This window comes from Myodes glareolus, chromosome 9 (assembly GCF_982192425.1).
Source record: "Myodes glareolus chromosome 9, mMyoGla1.1, whole genome shotgun sequence".
In the NCBI taxonomy this organism is placed as follows: Eukaryota; Metazoa; Chordata; class Mammalia; order Rodentia; family Cricetidae; genus Myodes; species Myodes glareolus.
The window spans coordinates 90,288,714-90,311,555 of NC_142034.1; the positions used below are offsets into that span (position 1 = coordinate 90,288,714).

General features: G+C 43.7%; 1 protein-coding gene across 4 annotated transcripts in view; it reads left to right on the forward strand.

Annotated features, from left to right (window-relative positions):
* Kcnip1 (potassium voltage-gated channel interacting protein 1) overlaps positions 1-22,842 on the forward strand; it is a 378,573-nt gene that overhangs the window by 343,191 nt on the left and 12,540 nt on the right. For 3 of the 4 annotated variants that reach the window (XM_048436021.3, XM_087910714.1, XM_048436022.3), the window contains 2 exons: positions 20,726-20,850; positions 22,158-22,227. In XM_048436021.3, coding sequence (XP_048291978.1) covers positions 20,726-20,850; positions 22,158-22,227 — 195 coding nt within the window. Of the gene's footprint in view, positions 1-15,533; positions 15,567-20,725; positions 20,851-22,157; positions 22,228-22,842 lie in introns of all 4 variants that reach the window. The other variant, XM_048436020.3, reaches the window with a different exon arrangement.

Consider the following 22,842-nt stretch of genomic DNA (forward strand, 5'->3'; position numbering starts at 1 on the left):
GAATGGTGTCAGCTGCTGAGGCACTCTAGTAAAGATGGCTTTTCACGTGGCTAGATTCCACAGCTGTTGCAGAAGATCACCACAGGTCTGTGGGGAACCACCCTTGAAGGTAAACAGGACCTCGGTGTAGACCTTTCTATGCTAGGGTGAATCTGGGCTTTGCCTGAAGTTACCTCAGCAGGCGAGTAGTGGGTGTAGTGTTGAATCTCACGGAAAGGGCCCCCCCGCCCCCTGCCCATCTTCCTGCTTCCTCTAGGACCATCTGGGAATCAGCCCCAGTCCTCCCCCACATCAAACCCACTCCTCACCTCTAGGTTTGTATTTCAGTCCATGAAAACTATTTTTACTCAAAGGAGATTTAAGTGGGACAGACCTCCCCCACCCCCACCCTCATCTACTGGATTTCATTGGTAGAAGTGTCTTTGCGGTAATGATCTGAGTCCTGAAACAATTTGGGAAGACAGCGGGGCTTTGAAACTGGCTGTATTTCCTCTTTTTATGATGGTTCATTTTACATTTTTATTGGCTCTCCGCTGATTGCTCCTGGCTCTCTGACGGGATGTGAGATGCACTGACATTTCTAGAGATCAATATATTAATAAATCACGAAGTTCATAATGTCTGATTTGCTTCTAAATGAGACAGAACGATTATCACCATAAAGTTGCACATAAAATATGCCCAATTGTGATGTATTGTGTAGTCTAAGCAAAGGCATTGAGTGAATAACCTTTCCCCCAAAGAAGGAAACAATCAAAGCTGAATAACTTCATTAATAATTCAAGGTGTGTCTGCCAAGGCTTCATTTATTAAGTGCACAGTTAAGAGGCTTCCACACTGAGTCCTGGAGAGGAGGCTGGTACCTTGACACTGCCTTCTGCCTCTGGGCAGGCGCGCACATTCTCACACAAACTGACTGACTGCAGCCCTCACATTTGGCAGTTCATGTGCCAGCTAAGGGTAATGTCCAATGGCCTTCTCCAGCTAAGAAAAAGACCAAATAATACACACAATGACTGTCTGGATTATTAAGGGCAGAGGACACGAAGTCTCGTGATAACTCCGGGGAGAAAGAGACAGGAAATTTTCTCGATGACCGTCTGTTATTATGTCTGTTTGCTAATGCTCCAGGCACTGTTCTGGTCTCATTACCCACAGATACCTTGCCCTGTTCCATGGCCACCTTCAGTATTGATACTCTTTCATCTAGAGTCTTGGGTCTGCGAACAGCCATTCCAGTTAATATAGACAATAATAGGCAGGCTAACCAGTCAGTGTCTAACCTGAACTGACAATTGAGTGCCCTTTTAACAGAGTAAATCACAGAAGAAAATCCCCCTGTATGAAAATGCCCATTTAATTAACTACATCCACCAGGATGCATAATCATGACCTGCAAGGTGTCTAACCGTTGGATTCTGCTGTTGAGAATGCCCTTAAAATCACCACCATAATACAAGCCAAGAATTGAATTATGCGTTTTGGCACCTATTGTGCACACAGTCATTGTACAGGCCTTATCTCACCTAGATTTACAGCTACAAGGCACATATGATTATAACTCATGTTAGTCTAATAACCATATACCTCCTAGGGACAGCGAGATGATCAGATCAATTCTAAAACTATTACTACGCTCTCTGAGCCCACCAAGCAAGGCACTTAATACAGCAGACACTCTCTCAGCGGCTTCCCACTACTTCTCTGCTTGAGATCTCTCCTATGACGTTTATGTTTATGTTTGCACTAGCAACAAGAGGAAGGCTTGTTGTCTTGGATTACAAGGATTTAGCTGACCGAATGAAATTAGCTTTGATTCTTCAGTGCACCAGTTTGAGAAAGTTAAGCATATGCCACATGCCTTAAAATAGCAATGGCAATATGGTGGAACCCAGTTGTCCTGGAGGATTATGTCCCCCAGACCAGAACCACTTCGCTTCTTCACTTCACACTGATAGCCTGAATCAGGCCATGGTGGGAATAACGGCACTAAGGACATGGTAAGTAGGATCTGCCAGGCTTCCTTCCCTCCCAAGAGCAGCTGTTAGACATTTAAAACCCGACCAAAGCTAACGCTCTGTTTGGAGAACATCTTCATTTAGCAAGGTGTCAGACCTCTCAGCACGCTGAAGCGGGGCTCGCCACACCTCATCAATTCAATGAGTTTCCATTATGAGTCAATGCTACCTCATCTGAGATGAATCATCTCAGACTCTCTGAGCAATTTTTGCAATTTCTCTTTACCCCTTCAAGTCGTAAACTAAAACAAAGCAACAAAACAAACAAAAACCTGCCCTTCCTTCCTGGGGACTTTTCATTTGGAATGAATTGTCATTCCAGTTTCTTGGACAAGAGGAGTAATAAAAACCCATCCATGTTTTCCCATTATTTCCTGCATAGATATAACCCTTGAGATTGCTCTCCCGTACACAGGTCAGCCATGCTCATTAACAGGCTAGCTCCACAGGCTGGATCATCAGGGTCACCATCCCGCTGAGTCCAAAGGAGAGCCCGTGGGGGCTTCCCCACTGCCCGCCCTCTGAATCCTTGCTGGTGGTAGGATTAGGGCTTAGTCTGACTAATTGCCCCCTAGAGCCTGCTGGAGCTACTAAACTGTCAAAAGTTTCATCTCAGGCACTTTTCCTTGACAAAATAGTCCGCTTAAAACATCAGCTAGACACTTCTGCCTGTGGCCAAGAAGTTCCAAGGAGGCCGACAGTTTTAACTTGCAGCATAGCCAGAGGCTCAGCTGCAGAAGATGTTGCTTGGAGACAAAGGGACATGTTGATGGGCATGGCCAGCTCCTTGCCTGGAAGCTCCTGGTAGAGTCCTAAAATCTAGGTAACTCTTTCCCCTCTGCTTTTCAAACGTGGTCAAAAGATGAATGAATGTAACTTCCTTGTATAACAAGCAGAACTTGGATGCTATGATATGTACAGTGGCTGTGTGGACTTCTAATGGTCATGCTAGGTTTCTGATAGGTAATTTCTGTCTGTCAATGACCACCTGGCAAGAAGCTGCAGAGGACATTTGACACCCTCATCTTCACACATCAGTGCCTTGTGGACCAGAAGACCTAGCGCACCCTCCCACTGGGAGAAAGGGCAATGAGCCCACATAGGCGCCTCCTGAAGATCTCTCCTTCCATTTGACCCTCAGCTGCCATTTAGAAGAAGTCGAAGCACTCTGAGGTCTCTATGGGGTTGTTTCTAAGGCATGTTTTCAGGACAGAGGTGTAAATGAATGAGAAATGTATAAATTCAATTTGGCTTACAAAGAGCAGGAGGGGTTTCAAGATTAAGAGAACAAGCGCTTGAAGCAAAACATGATTTGAGTTTTATTGAACCAAGAAGACTGGAAAAATATCTGGAACTCTGAGAAAATCTTTATCAGGCTCAGCGCGGGCACTCACAGGACTCGTTGTTAAGTATATAAAAATCAGAGCTGACGGGCTGTGCGCCCCGCGTGTGTCTGAGGAGATGTTGACTCACCTCAGGGCCTCAGCTGTGAGAATCTAAGCCTCAAGGTTTGGAGGGCAAATGAGACCTTTGCCCTCTCTGCGGTAGGCAAGTACCAAGAAAGATCTTTGGCCCTGCTTGTTGGGGGGAAGCCATTGACTGTGGCTGACCTCACCCAAAACAAAGGGATCCATCTGTATCTAGAGGAGGGACGAGGTAACATTTGTGAATGCCAGTGTACGATCACTAATGCAGCTTCTAATGCACCTGGCATAATCCAGGGAACACAGAACCACTGGAAAAATGATGTTAAGAGGGGAGTACAGTGCTCTGTACTGTTTGTGCCCATTGTTATGTAAATTATTTACGGCTTTTAAAGCCTCCTTTGGAACATAGCCTCAGCAACATCCCACACGTTTTTGACACGTCCTGTCATCATACTTTCCTGCAAAACAGCATGAGTGCTTCTGAGACACAAGTGATTTAGAAATTAATGTGTTGATAGATTTGGGGAACGAGGAATTTTCTAGGGGCATAGTTAATTCCGTGTTTGGAAGACTGCTTGATGCCCTGATTTGTTATTGATGTTATACTCCAGTCCAATCTACAGAATCCACCCCAAGTAACTCCAGTTCATCAGACTTCATGGAGACTAGGTCTAGGAAAAGATCAGCTTGGGTAAATGATCTATGCGCCCTGTAAAAGAATGCAGTCTTTTTGACAGCTGGGTAGAAACTGTTTGTATCAGTGAGGTCACGGTCATGCAGTGTGTCGCTCAGATCCCCTGTGCTAATACTGACATTCTGGGCTGCCTAGGTTTATATTTACTCTTTGAAAATTTCATATATGCATTCAATGTATTTCAATAATATCCGTGCCTCCATGTCCCCCTCCAGATCCTCCCAGGTGTCCCTTTTACACACACACCAACTCTTTTTTTTTTTTTAAGAACCCACTGTGTCTAATTAAGGCTGCCCACATATTCATGATTGCAGGGTCATCTACGGGCATATGATCACTGACCACACCCCTGAAGAAGGCTGACTTTCCCTTCCCTTGCAATCATCAGCTGTCAATAGCTTGTTCTGAGACAGGTGCTTTTAAATCTCCAGTTATGATTGTGAATGTGTTATTTTTCCTTTTAGTTCAGCCAGGCCTTGGCTTTATGTATATTTGAAACAATACTTTTAATTCATACCGAGTGGGAGTTGTTACATCCTCCTAAATGACCAACCTTCTTACCTGACAAAACTCCTTTTTATTTTCCCCAAAGTTTCCCATCTTAAAATTACCTGATATGAATGGAGTCACCCCAGCATTGTTTGGAGACAGAGTTTCTCTGTGTAGCCCTGGCTGTCCTGGAACTCACTCTGTAAAACAGGCTGACTTTAAACTCGGAGATCCACCTGCCTCCGTCTCTTGAGTGCTGGGATTAAAGGTGTGTGCCGCCACCACTACCCAGCTAGCGTTTCCTAATTTATGTTTGCATGGGGCAAACAGCATTGGATTAAGGTATAGTTTTCAGCTGATGATCGGCCTCTTGCATTGACAATTTCCTATTTGTGCTTCCTTTTCATCAGTTTGACTCTGGAGTTTTCCATGTGGGTTTATTTATGTCTATGCTGCTTGGGATTTAAAGAGGGTCCTAAATCTGTAGCTTCTTAGGTTTCACCCACTTTAAAAGTCCTTAGTGTCTTTTCAAATATTTCTACATCAGCATTATTTGTCACCTTCTTTTTGGGGAGTTTTTAACCATATAAATGTGTATGTATATAGATATATAAACATACACACACATATAGGTATATATAAGCAGAGACTGCTTATTCATTCCTGGCTGCCCAGACCCAAAATAATCACACAGAAACTATATTAATTACAACACTGCTTGGCCAATAATTTAAGTATATTGTTAGCTAGCTCTTATATCTTAAATTAACCCATTTCCATTATTTTGTATTTTACCACAAGGCTCGTGGTTTACCAGTAAGGTTCCCAGGTGTTTGTCTCCTTACATGGCGTCTCTCTAACTCTACCCACTCTCTCTACATCTCTGTTCTGATTTCCCTCCTGACTTTACTCTGTTAAGCCATTGGCTGAAAGCAGCTTCTTTATTAACCAATGGCAATAAGACATATTCTCACTTCACGTCCCTTTTTCTGTCTAAATAAAAGTGAAGGTTTTAATTTTAACATAATAAAATTACATAACAAAATGAATTATAGATGTTTGTCTTTGTTTAGAGTGTTGGTTACAAGTTGTTATGAATAATGGTCAGGAAAAAAGCTAAACAAAGGAGATTAGATTCAGAGCTCTTATTTTGAAAAGAAAAAAAGGGGGGGGGGAAGTGCTGTGAGACAATGGTCTTGTACCCTGTAAAGATTTGTCACTTGTATTGGTTTAATAAAATGCTGATTGGCTAGTAGTCAGACAGAAAGTAGAGACGGAGTGACGAGAACAGGAGAATTCTGGGAAGAGAAAAGGCTCAGTCTGTAGTCATCACCCAGATGCAGAAGAAGATGAGAATGCCTCACTGATAAAAGGTACCAACCCATGTGGGTAACACAGACAAGAATTTGGCTTAATTTAAGATGTAAAAGTTAGTTAATAAGAAGTCTGAGCTAATAAACCAACCAGCTTATAATTAATGTAGACCTCTGTGTGTTTCTTTGGGACTGAAAGGCTATGGAACAAGGCAAGACAAAACCCTCTGTCAACAGGTATATATATTCTCTTCATTCTCTTCCCCGTTCTGTCTCCCCTGGTGTGCCTACCAAATCATCTATTCTCCTTCCACTGTGTCTCCACTGTTCTGATCTTAGTCTGGTGTGATGGTGAGCTGAGGTGATATATTTCTCAATTCTACAATTATTAACTGACATTTTGTATACATTCTGGTCCTCTGATGAGGATTCACCAGCTTGTGGAATCTTTTTTTTTGAGCATCTGTCCTTTGTTATTTTTCATCCTGTGCCTGATTTGTCTAATATTTGAACCAAACGCTGTTTCCTTGTCCCTTTTTTTCTTCAAGACTCAGCTAAGTTTTCTTTCTCTTTGGAGTCTTCTTTGACAGCTCTCCCATCTGGTCCTGTGCCTTCAGGAGGCAGCATTAATTAGTAGCTCCTTCCCCTTGGGTCCCTGTTCTCAGCCACAGCCCCACTGCTCTGGAATGACTTGCCAATGAAGAGCTTAGACCCCAGCCCATAGCATCCTGCCCACAGTTATATTGTGCTGGCACACGTTAAATGTTTCAGATGTTAAATTCATTGATAATATCCAAGAATTGGGGAACATACATCTTTGTAGTCATGGCTTCTCTTAACAACTCTAAATATCGGTACTCAGTGCATGAAAACATCTGGTGGACAATGCTCGTCCTCTGCCCGAGGAGTGGTTGCTCTCCAGGTCTCAGCCACCCTCGCCTCACCTGCCCATCACCTAGCCCAGCTTACCTGCCAATGGTCCTTGACACGTCCGCCTCTGGTCTACTTGTGCGCCTTCCCACCAACATCATGACTGTTGTAGACAGATGTTGTATCTTGTCATTTCTTCCAGTGCCCATCACATTTCTGGCAGGCCAGAGAAGATCAAGTCATATTTGGAAGCACATGGGGAAGGCAGTAAAATTATTCTGTGTAATACTGCAGTAACAGGCCCTTGACATGCATTTGTCAAAACCCATAGAGCCACCAAGCACAGCGACTGTAATCTACTATGAAGAACGGACTTCCATTTTTACTAATGTGTCACTATCAGCTTATCAATCATTAGTACATTAGCTTTACCAAATACAGACCTTCCAAGCACTTGCACGCATGCACGCGCGCGCACACACACACACACACACACACACACACACACACACACACACACTTACACATAAAGAAAAAATAGTTTTTAAAATTTATTTTACATTCCAACCACAGTTTCTCCTCTCTCTCCTCCCACCCCCATCTCCCTTGTGCCCCCTCCCCCATCTGTTCCTCCTACTCTTCTATTCAGAAAAGGGCAGGCCTCCCATGGATATCAACAAAACATGGCACATCAAGTTGCAGTAAGACTAAGCACCTCCCCTCCCTGATAATAAGGTTGGATTAGACAACCCAGTATGAGGAATAAGGTCACAAAAGCTGGCAAAAGAATCAGAGGCAGCCCCTGCTCCCACAAGAAAGGCAACCTACACACTGTAACATATGCAGAGGGTGGAAGTCAGTTCCACGCAAGCTTCCTGGTTGTCGGTTCAGTCTCTGAGCCCCTGGAGCCCAGGTTGGTTGATTCTGTGAGCTTTCTTGTGGTGTCTGACCTCTCAAGCTTGTACAACCCTTCTACAGGATTCCCCAAGCTTTGCCTAATGTTTGACTGTGTGTCTATGAATCTCTTTCCATCAGTTGCTGGATGAAGCTCTCTGATGACAAATGGGGTAGGCGCCAATCTATGAATATAGTAGAATATCATTAGGAATCATTACATTGATTTTTCTTTTTCTTTTTTTCCCATCATATTTGGTTCTATCCCAGGTCTCTGGGCCATCCAGCCTCTGGGTCCTGGCCCTCCACACAATATCAGGGGTGGGCTCACTCTCATGGCCTGTATCAGAGGCTGGACCAGTCATTGGTTGGCCACTCCCATTCTCTGCACCACCCTCACCCCAGCACATCCTGTAGGCAGGACAGACTATGGGATGGGTAGGTTGAAGGTTATGTGCTGGGTTAGTGTCCTAATGCCTCCACTGGACATCTTGCCTGACCACAGGAGATGGCCAGTTCAGGCTGTGTATTCCTTATTACTAGGTGTCTCAACTGGGGTCGTCCTTGTAGATTCCTGGGACTTTCCCTTGCATTAGGTTTCTCCCTCACCCTGGAATGACCCCCTTTTCCAGTTGTCTCTTTCAGTACTCTCCTTCTCCATCCCCACAACTAATCCCTCATGTTTCCACTGCTACCAGTCCACCCAGGAAATCTCTTCTATTTCCCATTCCCAGGGAGATCCTTGCTTCTCCCTTTGGGCCCTCCTTGCTACTTAACCTCTCTGGGTCTGTGAATTGTAGCATGGTTATCCTTTACTTTACAACTAATATCCATTTATGAGTGAGTGCATACCATGTTTGTCTTTTTGAGTCAGGATTACCTCATTCAGGATGTTTTTTCAATAGTTCTATTTGCCTGCACGATGCTATCATTTTTAACAGCTGAGTGATACTCCATTGTGTAAATTTTCTTAACCCATTCATTGGTTGAGGGATATCTAGGTGGTTTCCAGGTTCTGGATACTACAAATAAAGCTGTTAAGAGCAAAGTTGAGCAAGTGTCCTTGTGGTATGATTGAACATCCTTTGGGTACGTGCCCAGGATTTGTATAGCTGAGTCTTATGGTAGATCAATTCCCAGTTTTCTGAGAAAGTGCCATATTGATTTCCAAAGTGGCTGTACAGGTTTGTACTCCCACCAGCAATGGAGGAGTGTCGCCCCGGTTCCAGATCCTCTCTAGCATGAGCTGTTACTTGTGTTTTTGATTTTGGCCATTCTGACAAGTATAAAATAGAATCTCAGAGTCATTTTGATTTGTATTTCCTCAATAGCTAAAGATGTTGAATATTTCTTTAAGTGTTTCTCAGCTAATTGAGAGTCTTCTGTTGAGAATTCTCTGCTTAGATTTGTACCCCATTTTTAATTGGATTATTTGTTTTTTAATGTCTAATTTCTAGAGTTCTTTATATATTTTGAAAATTAGCCCCCTGTCAGATGTGGGGTTGGTGAAGATCTTTTCCCATTCTGTAGGTTGCTATTTCATCCTATTGACAGTGTCCTTTGTCCTTTGCCTTACAGAAGGTTTTCAGTTTCAGGCGGTCTTAGTGTATGCAATATTGGTGTTCTGTTCAGGAAGTTGTTTCTTGTGACAATGTATTCAAGGCTGTTTCCCACTTTCTCTTCTATCAGAGTTAGAATATCTGGATTTAAGTTGAGGTCCTTGATCCACTTGGATTTCAGTTTTGTGCAGGGTCATAGACATTCTTCTACATACCAACACTCAGTTAGACAAGTGCCTTTTGTTGAAAATGCTTTCTTTTTCCCACTATATAATTTTGGCTTCTTCATTGAAAATCAGATGTCCATAGGTGTGTGGATTTATGTCTGGGTCTTTAATTCAGTTCCATTGACCCACCTGTCTGTTTGTATGCCAATACCTTGAGGTTTTAGTTCCTATAGCTTGTAGTAGAGCTTAAAATCAGGGATAGTGATACCTCGGAAAATTCTTTTATTTTGTAAGATTATTTCACCTATCTTGGTTTTTTTTCTTATGAAGTTGATTATTGTTCTTTCAATGTTCTGTAAAGAATTGTGTTGGGATTTCAATGGAGATTGAGTTGAATCTGTAGATTGTTTTGGTAAGATGGCTGTTTTTACTATGTTAATCCTACCAATCTATGAGCACAGAGATCTTTTCATCTTCTAATATTTTCTCTAATTTCTTTTTTCAAAGACTTGTCATACAGGTCTTTCTCTTGCTTGATTAGAGTTACCCCAAGATATTTTCTATTATTTGTGACTATTGGGAAGGATGTTGTTTCCCTAGTTTCCTTCTCAGCCCCTTTATCATTTGTACATAAGAGGGCTACTGAATTGTTGACCTAATCTTGTATCCACTGTACTGAGGGTGTTTATTAGCTATAGGAGTTCCTGGTATAACTGGGGAGGCCACACATATACTATCATATCATCTCCAAATAACAACACTTTGACTTCTTCCTTTCCAATTTGGTCTCCTCTTGTTGTCTTATTGCTCTAGCTAGAACTTCAAGTATTATATTGAATTAAGATGGAAAGAGTGGATAGTCTTGTCTTGCTCCTAATTTTCATGGAATTTTTTTTTAGCTTCTTTCCATTTAATTTGATTTTGGCTATCAACTTGCTGTATATTGCCCTTATTTTGTTTAGGTATGCCCCTTATATCCACGACCTCCCCAAGACTTTTATCATGAAGGGGTGTTAGATTTTGTCAAAGGCTTTTCAACATCTAGTGAGATGATCATGTGGTTTTTTTTCCTTTGTTTGTCTATATGGTGGATTACATTGACAGATTTTCATATGTTGAACCATCCCTGCTTCTCTAGAATGAGGCCTACTTGATCGTGGTGTTCATGAGGGATATTGGTTTGTAATTCTTTTTCTTTGTTGAGTCTTTGTGTGATTTGGGTATCAAGGTGAGTGTGGCCTCATAAAGTGCATTTGGAAATGGTCCTTCTACTTCTATTTTGGAATAATTTGAGGAATGTTGGTTAGCTCTTCTTTGAAAGTCTGGTAGAATTCTGCACTAAATCTGGACCTGGACTTCTTTTGGTCAGGAGACTTTTAATGATTGCCTCTATTTTCTTAGGGGTTGTAGATCTGTTTAAATTGTTTATATGATCTTAATTTAACTTTGGTAAATGGTATCTATCAAGTAATTTGTCCATTTCTTTTAAATTTTCCAATTCCAATTTAAATTTTTGGATTTCCTTGGTGTCTGTTGTTTTGGCCCCCTTCTCAAAACTTCTGATTTTGTTAATTTGGATATTCTTTTTGTGTTATTAGTTAGTTTGGATAAAGTTTTAGCTATCTTGTTGATTTTCTCCAAGAACGAGCTCCTTGTTTGGTTGATTCTTTGTATTGTTCTCTTTGTTTCTATTTTATTGATTTCAGCCCTCAGTTTGATTATTTCCTACCATCTACTTCTCTTGGGTGTGTTTGCTTCTTTTAGTTCTAGAGCTTTCGGGTGTGCTGTAAGTCACTGGTGTACGATCTCCTCAAGCTCTTAATGCAGGCACTTTGTGCTATGAACTTTCCTCTTAGCATTGCTCTCATTGTGTCTTATAAATTTGGGTATGTTGCTCATTCATTTTCATTGAATTCTAGGAAGTCTTTATTTTCTTTCTTTATTTCTTACTTGACACAATAGTCATTCAGGAAAGAGTTGTTCAGTTTCCATGAGTTTGTAGGCCTTCTGTTGTTTCTATTGTTGTCGAATTACAGCTTTAATCCATGGTGATCTGATAGGATGCAGGGAGTTGTTTCAGTTCCCCTGTGTCTGTTGAGACTTGCTTTGTGACCAAGTATGTGGTCAGTTTTGAAGAATGTTCCATGAGTGTTGAGAAGAAAGTGTAAAAGAAGGCTGCCCTATCTTCTCCCAGCCACCCAGACCTAAATAATCACACAGAAACTATATTAATTACAACACTGTTTGGTCAATAGCTTAGGTGTATTCCAAGCTAGCTCTTACATCTAAAATTAGCCCATTTCTATTAATCAATGTATGATTAATTAATTAAAACCATGAGACTGTGGTCTACCAGTACTGAAGTCGTCCTGCTTTGGTAGCTACATAGAGTCTCCTTGACTCCACCTACTCGCTCTGTACATCTCTTCCAGTGTGGCTATATTCTGCCCTGCCATAGGCCAGCATAGCTTCTTTATTAACCAATGGTAATAAAACATATTCATAGCATACAGAGTGGGATTCCACATCAAGAAAATGTATTCTTTTGTGTTTAGTTGAAATGTTCTGTAGATATCTGTTAGATCCATTTGATTCATAACATCTGTTAGCCCCTGTATTTCTCTGTCTAATTTTTGCTAGATGACCTGTCTATTAGTGAGCATGGGGTATTGCCTTCTCCCACTATCAAGATGTGAGGGTCAATGTGTGATTTAAGCTTTAGAAGTGTTTCCTATGCAAGCATTGGTGCTCTTGTGTTTGGAGCATAAATGTTAAGAATTGAAATGCCATCCTGATGGATTTTTCCCCTTGATGAGTATGAAGTGCCCTTCCCCCTCTCTTTTGATTAATTTCAGTTTGAAGTTGATTTTGTTAAATATTAGAGTCACTACACCAATTTACTTCTTGGGTACATTTGCTTGGAAAATCTTTTTCCAATCTTTTACTCTGAAATAATATCTGTTTTTGATGTTGAGGTGTGTTTCTTGTATGAAACAGAAGGAGGATCCTGGTTTCACAACCATTCTGTTAGCAGGTGTCTTTTTTACTGGGGAGACGAGTCCATTGATATTGAGAGATATTAATGACCAATGATTGTTAATTCCTGTTATTTTGGTGGTGGTAGTGGTGGTGGCAGTGTGTGTGTGTGTGTGTGTGTGTGTGTGTGTGTGTGTAAGAGAGAGTTTGTGTGTGTGTGTGTGTGTGTGTGTGTGTGTTTCCTTTCTTTTGATTTTGCTGGTGTGAAATTATTTATTTCCTGTGTTTTCATGGGTGTAGTTTAACCTCCTTAGTTTTGAGTTTTCCTTCTATCATCTTTGGTGGGCTGAATTTATAGACTGATACTATTTAAATTTGACTTTGTCATGGAATATCTTGTTTTCTCCATCTATGATGATTGAAAATTTTGCTGGGTATAGTAGTCTAGGCTGGTATCTATGGTCTCTTAGAGTCTGCAGCATATCTGTCTAGGCCCCTTCTGACTTTTAGAGTTTCCATTGAGAAGTTAAGTGTGATTTTCATAGTTCTGCCTTTATATGTTACTTGATCTTTTTCACTTTTCCCCTTTAATATTATTTTTCTGTATGTTTAGTATTTTGATTATTATGTGATAAGGGGACTTTCTTTTCTGATTCAATCTATTTGGTGTTCTGTAAGCTTCTTGTGCTTTTATAGACATTTTGTTCTTTATGTTAGAAAATTTTTCATCTATGATTTTGTTGAAGATATTTTCTGGGCCTTTGAGCTGGGTATCTTCTTCTTCTATTCCTATTATTCCTAGGTTTGGCCTTTTCATAGTGTCCAGAATTCCCTGGATGTTTTGTGTCAGGAACTTTTTATATTTAACATTTTCTTTGACCACTATATCACTTTCTTCTATTATATCTTTTATGCCTGTTTCTCTCTTTCATTTCCTGTATTCTGTTGGTGATCTTGATCTGTAGTTCCTATTCACTTACCTATATTTTCTATCTCCAGAATTTCCTCAGTTTTTGTTTTCTATATCGCTTCTATTTCCATTGTTAGGCCTTAAACAATTTTATTTATTTCCTTTATCTATTTGTGTTTTCCTGCATTTCTTTAAGGGATTTGTTCATTTTTCTCTTAAAGGGCCTTAAGACTGGATTTAAGGTCATTTTCTTGTGTTTACATTATGTTGGAATAGCCAGGGCTTTCTGTAATAGGACAGGTAGCTCTGGTGGTATCATATTGTCCTGGATGTCATTGATTATATTCTTATTCTGGCCTCTAGTCATCTGGGTTTAGGGTTATTATCAATTTAGGTGCTGATTTCTGAGTTTATCTTTGTTGGATGGATTTTTTGGATGTTTTCCCCCTTGCTTCCTGTTTCCTCTCTGGTCTTCTGGCCTGAGAGACCTGTGACCAGCAAGTCTTCTGATCCAGTAGTATGTCTCTTCCAGAGTTTTGATGGCCTGCTTGGCCTCTGAGGTTTTGGGTGCTAGCTTTGTTTCTGGGGTTCTGCAGTTCTGGGAACTGGTGTGGCCTCTGGGGTTCTGGATACTGGTGTGGTCTCTGGCTCCTAATACCCGTGTGGCCTCCAGTGGAGAAGGAGTTGTCTGCCAAGTTGTGGGCTGGGATTTGGAGGCCATGGGAGGATTACTGTTGGGAACTGCTGGGCAGGCTCCAGGGTTTCCTAGTACTGGCATGGCCTCCAATATGATGAGAGTCCTCTGCCAGGGGTTGAGGGCCAGAATATGAAGCCCAGGGAAGGGGGTGCAAGTGGGTACTGATGGGTGGGGCTTCAGGGTTTTGGCAGGTGATGGATGGTGTCTTACCTGGGATATAGCCTCTGATAGAGCAGGAGCCTTCTGCCAGAAGGTTGTAGGCCAGGATTGAATAATTAAAAATTTAAATACGGTTCTAAAAACTGGTGAGATGGCTCAGGGGATAACGCTACTTATCATCAAACTTGATAACCTGAGTTTGATCTCTGGGATTCACATGGTGGAAGGAAAAAAAAAAACTGCACAAGTTGTCCTCTGAGTTGCACGTATGTGCCATGACATTTACACATGCACACACACACACACACACACACACACACACACACACACAAATGCCACTAACCAAAATGATCAAAGGGTCAAATACATCCAGTAAAAATGAACTTCTCCCACAGACACAGATGAGGAGGCGATGGAAACCCAGCTCTCTGTGCTAACACTCTTGGGAACAACGTGGACAGAAACCATTCCAGTCTGGGCTTGTGGGGGCGGGGGAACTAAAACACACAGGGGATGCTGATTGGACTGTCTGAACCACCTTTGGTCAATGGTGCTAGCAAGACAGGAGACAGTTCAAATGGGAGCCCACAGAGGAAAGCAAGACGGACCAGCACATAGACCTGGAAAGGCCAACAGGAGGGAGCTGGACTCCCCCAGCTCACCTGCCCTGGGGGGTTTTCCTCCAGTTGTTTCATGCATGGCACAGTCAAAGACTTAACCTGCATCCACTCCGTCATATACCCCAATATGCTAATTCGTAATGTCAATAATATATTTTCTTTTCTACATCTGAGTTGCTTAGCACACCCAAGAAAGGAGAGCAGCCAACTTGTGTAGCTTGTAAGCTTTCTGAGTGCGGGAAACAGAACTGTAATCCATCGATGTGTGGTGATAGACGCTTCACCCATAGTGGTCGAAGGGATGCATCACCCTACAAGGCCCATAGCTTAATCACAAAGAAGAGAGGGGTAATGGGGCCTTCTCGTGCTGGAGAGTGTCCTAAAAGCCACTCTTCAACCACACCTGTGCGTACTTCCAAGAAGCCATCCGCATCTGTGCATCCTCTGCCACGTGCCATCCCATCTCTCTCCAGGCTGCATGACTGCATGGCTCAGAGCATGCGGGATGAGCCCTGCTGGTAGCGTGGGCACTGGGAGGTGACCCAATGTTCGTGCCTGCTCTCACTGTGGGAAAGGGATGGGAGATCCAGACTCTGCTCTGCTGATGAGAGAGGCCCCTGGCGTAGGTCGAGCTGGATGGTGACCAGAACTTCCTCAGAATGCCTGTCCAACGACAATAAAACTTTGTTGTGCTTTTTAAATGAATGGATTTGGTAAAATGTTTTCTTACTTTTTCCTAGACATCGCCTGGTGGTATTACCAGTATCAGAGAGGTAAAAAAAATAATAATAAATCTGCACTAACTTGATTGTCTCAGTTACATTACTTGGGAAGGAAGAACATCTCCATCAAGTATATATTCTGCAACTAGCTTCCTTATTCACCAGGTTTTTGTGTTCCTTGTCAGCAAACTCAGTCTGTGTAGAAACAGCTAGGGATGTTCTCTTAGGGTTGAGGCTTAAGAAAGCCTTGTTCCTTCTAAGAGACTCGTATTTTTCCCTTCCATGGTAATTGAATGTCTATTAAATAAAGCTCAGAGCTGAATTATCGCTTAAGTATATTAACTGTTTAGAACAAATGATCTGAGTTTCTCTGTTCTCCTCCCCTCCCTCAACATGGTCCAGACCTCCAATTGAATCAGCAGTTTTTCTTTATCTGTTTTTATTCTATTATTTAGTTCCTATTATCTGCTTCAAGTTTTTTTGTGAAAAAAAACTGGAATGCTTAAATAAAGAAAGGATAAACGCAGGTGGTGAAGAGGTTAAGCAAGTCTGCGTGAAGTTCCAGAGTCAATGTCTTCAAGTCACACCAGCAGTATAATGGCACTAAAAAGAGCCTTAGGTGAAGATGGGTGTGGTGGCACATCCCTTTAATCCCAAAACTCGGGAGGCAGAAGCAGGTGGATCTCTGTGAGTTCAGGGCCAGAGTGGTCTACAGAATGAGTTCCAGGACAGCCAGAGATATCCTGTCTCAAACAACAGAAGGAAAGGAAAGGAGAGGAGAGGAGAGGAGAGGAGAGGAGAGGAGAGGAGAGGAGAGGAGAGGAGAGGAGAGGAGAGGAGAGGAGAGGAGAGGAGAGGAGAGGAGAGGAAGGAGGAAGGAAGGAAGGAAGGAAGGAAGGAAGGAAGGAAGGAAGGAAGGAAGGATTCTAAGTGAATGGCAGGGGTTCCTGGTGACTCTACTTAACCAGAGTGTCCAGTCCCTGCTTTGCTTTAGTAGATGACGCCCTGGTGAGAATTTGAGAATCAAGATTTTCGAGGTGAAGTAAGAAATACAAACTTTGTCATGGATTTCTTGTCTCTAAATATTAGCAATGCGTTTTAAATGTATTTCGTCTGTTTCATATAAAATATGAGCTTCTGTGTGTTCCTTACAAACAAAATCTACCTTTGAACTACATTCAAACTAAGGACCATTATTTTGTAGCCTTAAAAATGGAATGGAATGAATGGGTGGATATAAAGTGCAACCCAGTTTCCCTCCCCCACCCCGACACACACACACACACACACACACACACACACACACACGTACACACACACTGGAGAAACTGTATTCTAGGCAAGAGAGGAAATGGTCATATTTTAGGCCATGGCCTTCGCCATCAGCCAGAGAAGATATTCAGTGCCAGATGTGCCCCCAGATGTGGGTCCTCACTGCTCAGTTTGGAGAGCTGACTTGTACAAAGGCGTGATATTTGTTAGGAGCGGGTGTCCCTCCAGGCTGATCACACACCAGCTTACATTCTGTGCTCCAGTGGAGTAGAAGCCACTGTGGGGACATATGGCAGCCCAATCTAATGGCGGAGTTCTAAACTGGCTGAAATCGAGGTCCAGCTTTTTCACTGTTGACCTAAGTGACCCAAGCCTCAGTCAAAAAGAGTTAGTGACCAAGCTTGGGAGAGATCGCCAATAGAAGACCTTTGTGTGGGCTCTGATTATTTAAAATATACAGAACTTACTGGAGATATGGGGAGCCTTGATGTAACGAATTTTTTCTAAGAGGGTCTAAAGTTTTCATCCACCCTATATCCAGAACCACTCCCAAACCCTAACGTATTAAAAACCGTTTCCTCGGACTCACACACTGTGCTGTCTGGGGTTCTCCACTGTAGCAGCCCTTACAATCATCCTTCCGGCTCACACTCACCCCCAGAGGCAGACCTTCACCGCCTTGTGAGCCACTTGTAGTTAGAAAATCACCTTCTCCATAAAAATAACTGACTTCTAAATGCCAGGTGGGGAGGGCACCAGACCCCTCGCCCCCGACCAAACACGAAGTCACATAAGAGCAGTGAACAGATTTCTACTAGAACATTACAAAGAGAAGATAACTCTTATGATCTCTATCAAGCAAATTTCCAAGGCATTAACCACAAGATTAGTTTTGATTCCAACTCAGTCTGACTTAATAATTAGCTCATCATTTTCTTTAATAATGAAAATAATACAGCGAGCAGCACATGGGATTGAAGACTCACAACGCACGAACGTGGTAAGGAGGCTCCCTGGGTGTTAATTCTGCTTTTGCCGAACCAGGGAACTGGGCCTGTGTCCCCTCTCTACTGGTTCTGCCTAGAGACATCCAGAGAGTCCCTGACTGGCTATAGAAGAAATGTGAAAATTACCCTTCTAAAACTCCCCGTGCATGTATGTACAGTGGCCCAGAACAAAAGGCTGCACGGTGGTATGAAAGAGAGGAATGTCCAAATGTGGGCAAGTCTAGACAGCTGCAAAAGCTGTGGACAAGTTAAATTGTTTTCCTGCCAAAGGCCGTAACTCATGAGAGTCCCAGCGGCACAGGTTTGCCAAGGCTAAAGTCCATCTCACACCAAAGACAGCACTGCCTCATGGTGTTTTACCTCCAAATGTTTCACAGAGGTTTTGCATGCATTTATATGTATACTGGACTGTTACATAAGTTACATTTTTACTTAATGGTTTAAGCCCCTAGTATCCATAGGTGGCTACTTCTCTACACCTTCAGCCTCGATGACCAGAGTCTCTCCTGTCGTGGATGTGGCCAAGACTGATTATTAGTGAAGGGCAAAGCCAGAAAGCCAAAGCTGGGCTGTCAGTAACTGAGTATTCACAGCCTACAGAATCTCTTTAATCCGGAACTCAGTCCTGCCTCCCAGACAGCAAGCCTATCCTTGGTTAAGAAGGAGTGACATCATCTTAATAAAGTCAGTTTAATAGTTGCCATCTCAATAATTAGCACTTTTTAAGCAAGATGATAAGTGAGTGCTGGTTCTGAGTTGAAAAAAAAATCCTTTAATTGTTTGCAAAGAAATTCCCTAAGCTTATAAGGAATCCAGCCACAGGGAGATCACACACACTCACTCACACACACACATACACACACACACACATACACACACACACACACACACAAACACACAGAGAGACAGAGATTTTATTCTGGGTCAGATGAACATTTGGAAGTAGACACTATAACATCAAATCTTTTCTTTCTAAAATTTAATTTTCTATTTTAATGTATATTTGGATTCTTTTCAAGACTGGGTGTCTCTGTAGCTTTTGAGTCTATCTCGGAACTAGCTCTTGGAGACCAGGCTAGCCTCGAACTCACAGAGATCCACCTGCTTCTGCTTCCCAAGTGCTGGGATTAAAGGCATGCGCCACCACCGCCTGGCCCTTATTTATATTTTATTATAATTTTGTTGATTCTTCTTCATGAGGCTACCTGGGCATGCCCAGAGAGTCGTTAAGGGATAGTATGTGGAGGTTGTTATAAACCTCTAGAGCCCTTTCGGACTAAGTTTCTTCAGATACACACAGCTAAAGATACACGCGTTTTTGTGCTAGGACTAACTTGCAAGCTATTTCTTGGGATGAGTTGGAGATCTCCTGAGGCCCCATGAGCTTTCCGCATTACACTTCTAGGGACCTCCCCTTTCCACTCTCTCTTTGACTTCCACAAAAACCTCCTGCATTCAGGAAGTTAGTCCTTAACTCATTAGCAAACCTAACAATAATTAAAGGCTCTGTAAGCATTATGAGGAAATTGGCCACTTGCCACAATGTAACATAAACAGAGTTTCTTACTTATATTGACTCATTTTCTGCCTCCATCCCAGAAGGATTAGGAGATATGTGCTGCCCAGCACGTAAGAAAGATAACAATTAGCTTCGCTGCCACTTTATTGGAGCTTTTCTCTGACACCTGTTACCGCTGGGACCCTGCGCAAGATAGCAATTCTGATGGATTTGTCTTGTACTGGGATTTGAGTACCAAAGGAGAACGTGACAACAGCAGAGAAAATCTGGCACAGAGAACCCAGCCCTGATTACAGAGTGCCTACACTCATTGCACCGACTCACCCTGTTCCGCCATGCAAACCAGCCTGCCTCCTCTCTGACTGAGCATAGGGCAGCCTGGTGGGCGTGTCCCAGCAGCCTGCCCATCTCACCCTAGTCTTCACCAGGCGGAAGTTGGAACTGTTCAGTAGATGATTCGCTGATGTCTGCGTGACAGCAGCGGGCAGAGGAGGGCAGGCAGATGGTCAATGATCCTTGGCTGGAATAAATTTACAGAAAGCATTCCGGCAGGGCCCAGAGGAAAGTACGCATCCCTTGCATGTGGTGAAACTCCTGGAAACCCCACTGACGGGTGAACTTTGATCCACTTTGAGGGAAGATGAGTAGACTTGGCCGACGGGCCCTTCGTAAACAAGCAGTGCACCCATTTCAGCGCACACGGTGTTAGACCCCTTTTCACTGCACACAGCATTAGACCCCCACTTCGGTGCACATGCTGGAAGTTGAACCCCTACTATCCATGGCCATTCGTAGAGCCTTTCAAACACCCTGGAAAGGAAACCTTAATTTCTACAAAGCACAAAAATTGAAGTCACTTTCCGAGTACTTAAGGACATCTAGAAGATATTATAAAACAATACCCTTTAAAATATATTCAGATTCTTTAAAGTCATATTTAACATACCATAATTTGAGCGTTCTAAGTCTCCCTAGCATCTCCCTTGCTTGCTCACATGATGAAAATGTATCCTTTTTAAAAATAGGTGTGATTTGTTCCCCCTTACTGTTTGGAAGCTTTCACTCTGCTCCGTTACCTGTGTCTCTACACAGAAAGCAGGGTCAGAGGGCGTTAATTTGAATATGCAAAGAAGGCAGTCTGAAAAAGAAGCTTCTGTGTGAATGCGTTTGCACACTTCTACCCTCGTCTCCCAATCTGAGATTCTGATGCTCCCTCCCCTTGGTGCCTGTCACACCTACAGTAACACAGTGCGCAGACTGTGAAACGGTGAATGGCTAGGGAGTGGGGTTCAAGGCCCAGGAACCCCTGCATTTTGACCCTGCCCAACCCCAAGTCTCAGTTCCCAGCATCAGACCATGGTGTGACAGAGACCAAGGAGGCCCTGCTCTGACGCCACCCCCTCTGCTTCCAGACAAGATCGAGGATGAACTAGAGATGACCATGGTTTGCCACCGGCCCGAGGGGCTGGAGCAGCTTGAGGCCCAGACGAACTTCACCAAGAGGGAGCTGCAAGTCCTTTACCGAGGATTCAAAAATGTAAGACATCCCCCCCCCCCCGGGAGGCTCTGAGGCCTGGTGTGATTTCCCACAGTGCAAAGCTCTTTTGGTGCCAAGGGAGTCCCTTGTGTGCAGAGGTTCAAGGAGGCCTCCGCTATGAACCCGCACCTGGGAAGAAAGAAAGCTCGCAGGAGGACAAGGTCTCAGTAGATAGGAACCTCACCCCCTACGCAAAGGTACCACGGGATGGGGTGACCTCAGAGAAGCCCTCCCAGCCCAGGTGCTGACCTTAGCTTAACACTCACATTTTACCCTCTGTTGGGAGTCCCAACAGTGAAGGGACTGAACTCTACTGATTTGTGCCAGCGAGGCCCACGAAGAGTGGTATAGCAGCCTGGATGTCAGTCACTGGGTTCATTTCTCTGAAAGTTAGTCCAGTGGGACCAGATTTTCTTCTCCAACGGCTGGACGCTTCTCTTTCTGTGAGTCACAGAGACAGCCAGGCTCTTAGCAAAGGAGCATGGGAGAAAGGAAGTTCACAGAAGTCAGTGAGTAAGTGTGTTTGAGATCATAGGCTTCCTTGGACAGAGTCACAAAACTTAGAACAGGCTTAACCAGAATCCAAACCTAGACCTTTCGGACTCTAAAGCCAAGACTCTCCCAGGACAGAACCTATGCTGTGATGACGTCCCCTCTCTTACAGAGTAGCTTTTTAGGGTGGGGTTACCTCCAAGGCCCCCCTGGAGACACCCAATAGTACACAGCTCTTTGCCCAGGCTCTGCCCATGAGAAGGCAGGTGGAACCTGTCCGGGTTCCACCCCCCAGTGTAGCCTCCCAGACCTTTCCCACTCACTCGCTCTCCGCTCCACACAGGAGTGCCCCAGTGTAGCCTCCCAGACCTTTCCCACTCACTCGCTCTCCGCTCCACACAGGAGTGCCCCAGTGTAGCCTCCCAGACCTTTCCCACTCACTCGCTCTCCGCTTCACACAGGAGTGCCCCAGTGTAGCCTCCCAGACCTTTCCCACTCACTCGCTCTCCGCTTCACACAGGAGTGCCCCAGTGTAGCCTCCCAGACCTTTCCCACTCACTCGCTCTCCGCTCCACACAGGAGTGCCCCAGTGTAGCCTCCCAGACCTTTCCCACTCACTCGCTCTCCGCTCCACACAGGAGTGCCCCAGTGCAGCCTCCCAGACCTTTCCCACTCACTCGCTCTCCGCTCCACACAGGAGTGCCCCAGTGCAGCCTCCCAGACCTTTCCCACTCACTCGCTCTCCGCTCCACACAGGAGTGCCCCAGTGTAGCCTCCCAGACCTTTCCCACTCACTTGCTCTCCGCTCCACACAGGAGTGCCCCAGTGGCGTGGTCAATGAAGAAACATTCAAGCAGATCTACGCGCAGTTTTTCCCTCATGGAGGTGAGTAGATCCTTGGAAAATAGCCTCCCAGCATCCTCTCCGATGATCAGCCTTCCCTTCCTCCGACTACCCCCAGTCTTTGTCTCCGTCTTCCTCGGGGTCTGAGGAGAACTTAGGGTGAGCTCTTTCTTCCCCTTACGACAGAAATACAGGATTTTCTGGGGGGAAATGAACCCACTCCACAAGAAGGGCTGGTAGTGCAGTATCAGGAAGTATCAGGGCTCGAAAGCAGGTGTCATGACCCCAGAAGGAACAATTGAGTTTCAGAGACTTGAAGCAATTTACTCAAGATCACACAGCTTATGTGTGGCAGACAAGGAAAAGAACGTATATGGGACAAAATCCTTGACATCTTGGTTCACTAAATTGCTAAGACAGGTTAAAATTTGTAAACAACATTAGTAAATACTACAGACCATAAAAAAATCAACAAATCAAAATCAATTGTGGACAGTGTGACATTGTACTCACCTACAAAGCCAAGTTACTGAGGGCAATGGACCCCCACCACCTGCCCAGTTTGGAAATGCTTCACACTTCAGGAGACCCTTCCTCTTGTGACTTTTTTGTGTCACCTGCCTACAAGTGTCAGCTGGACAGCTGCGGAACACCTCT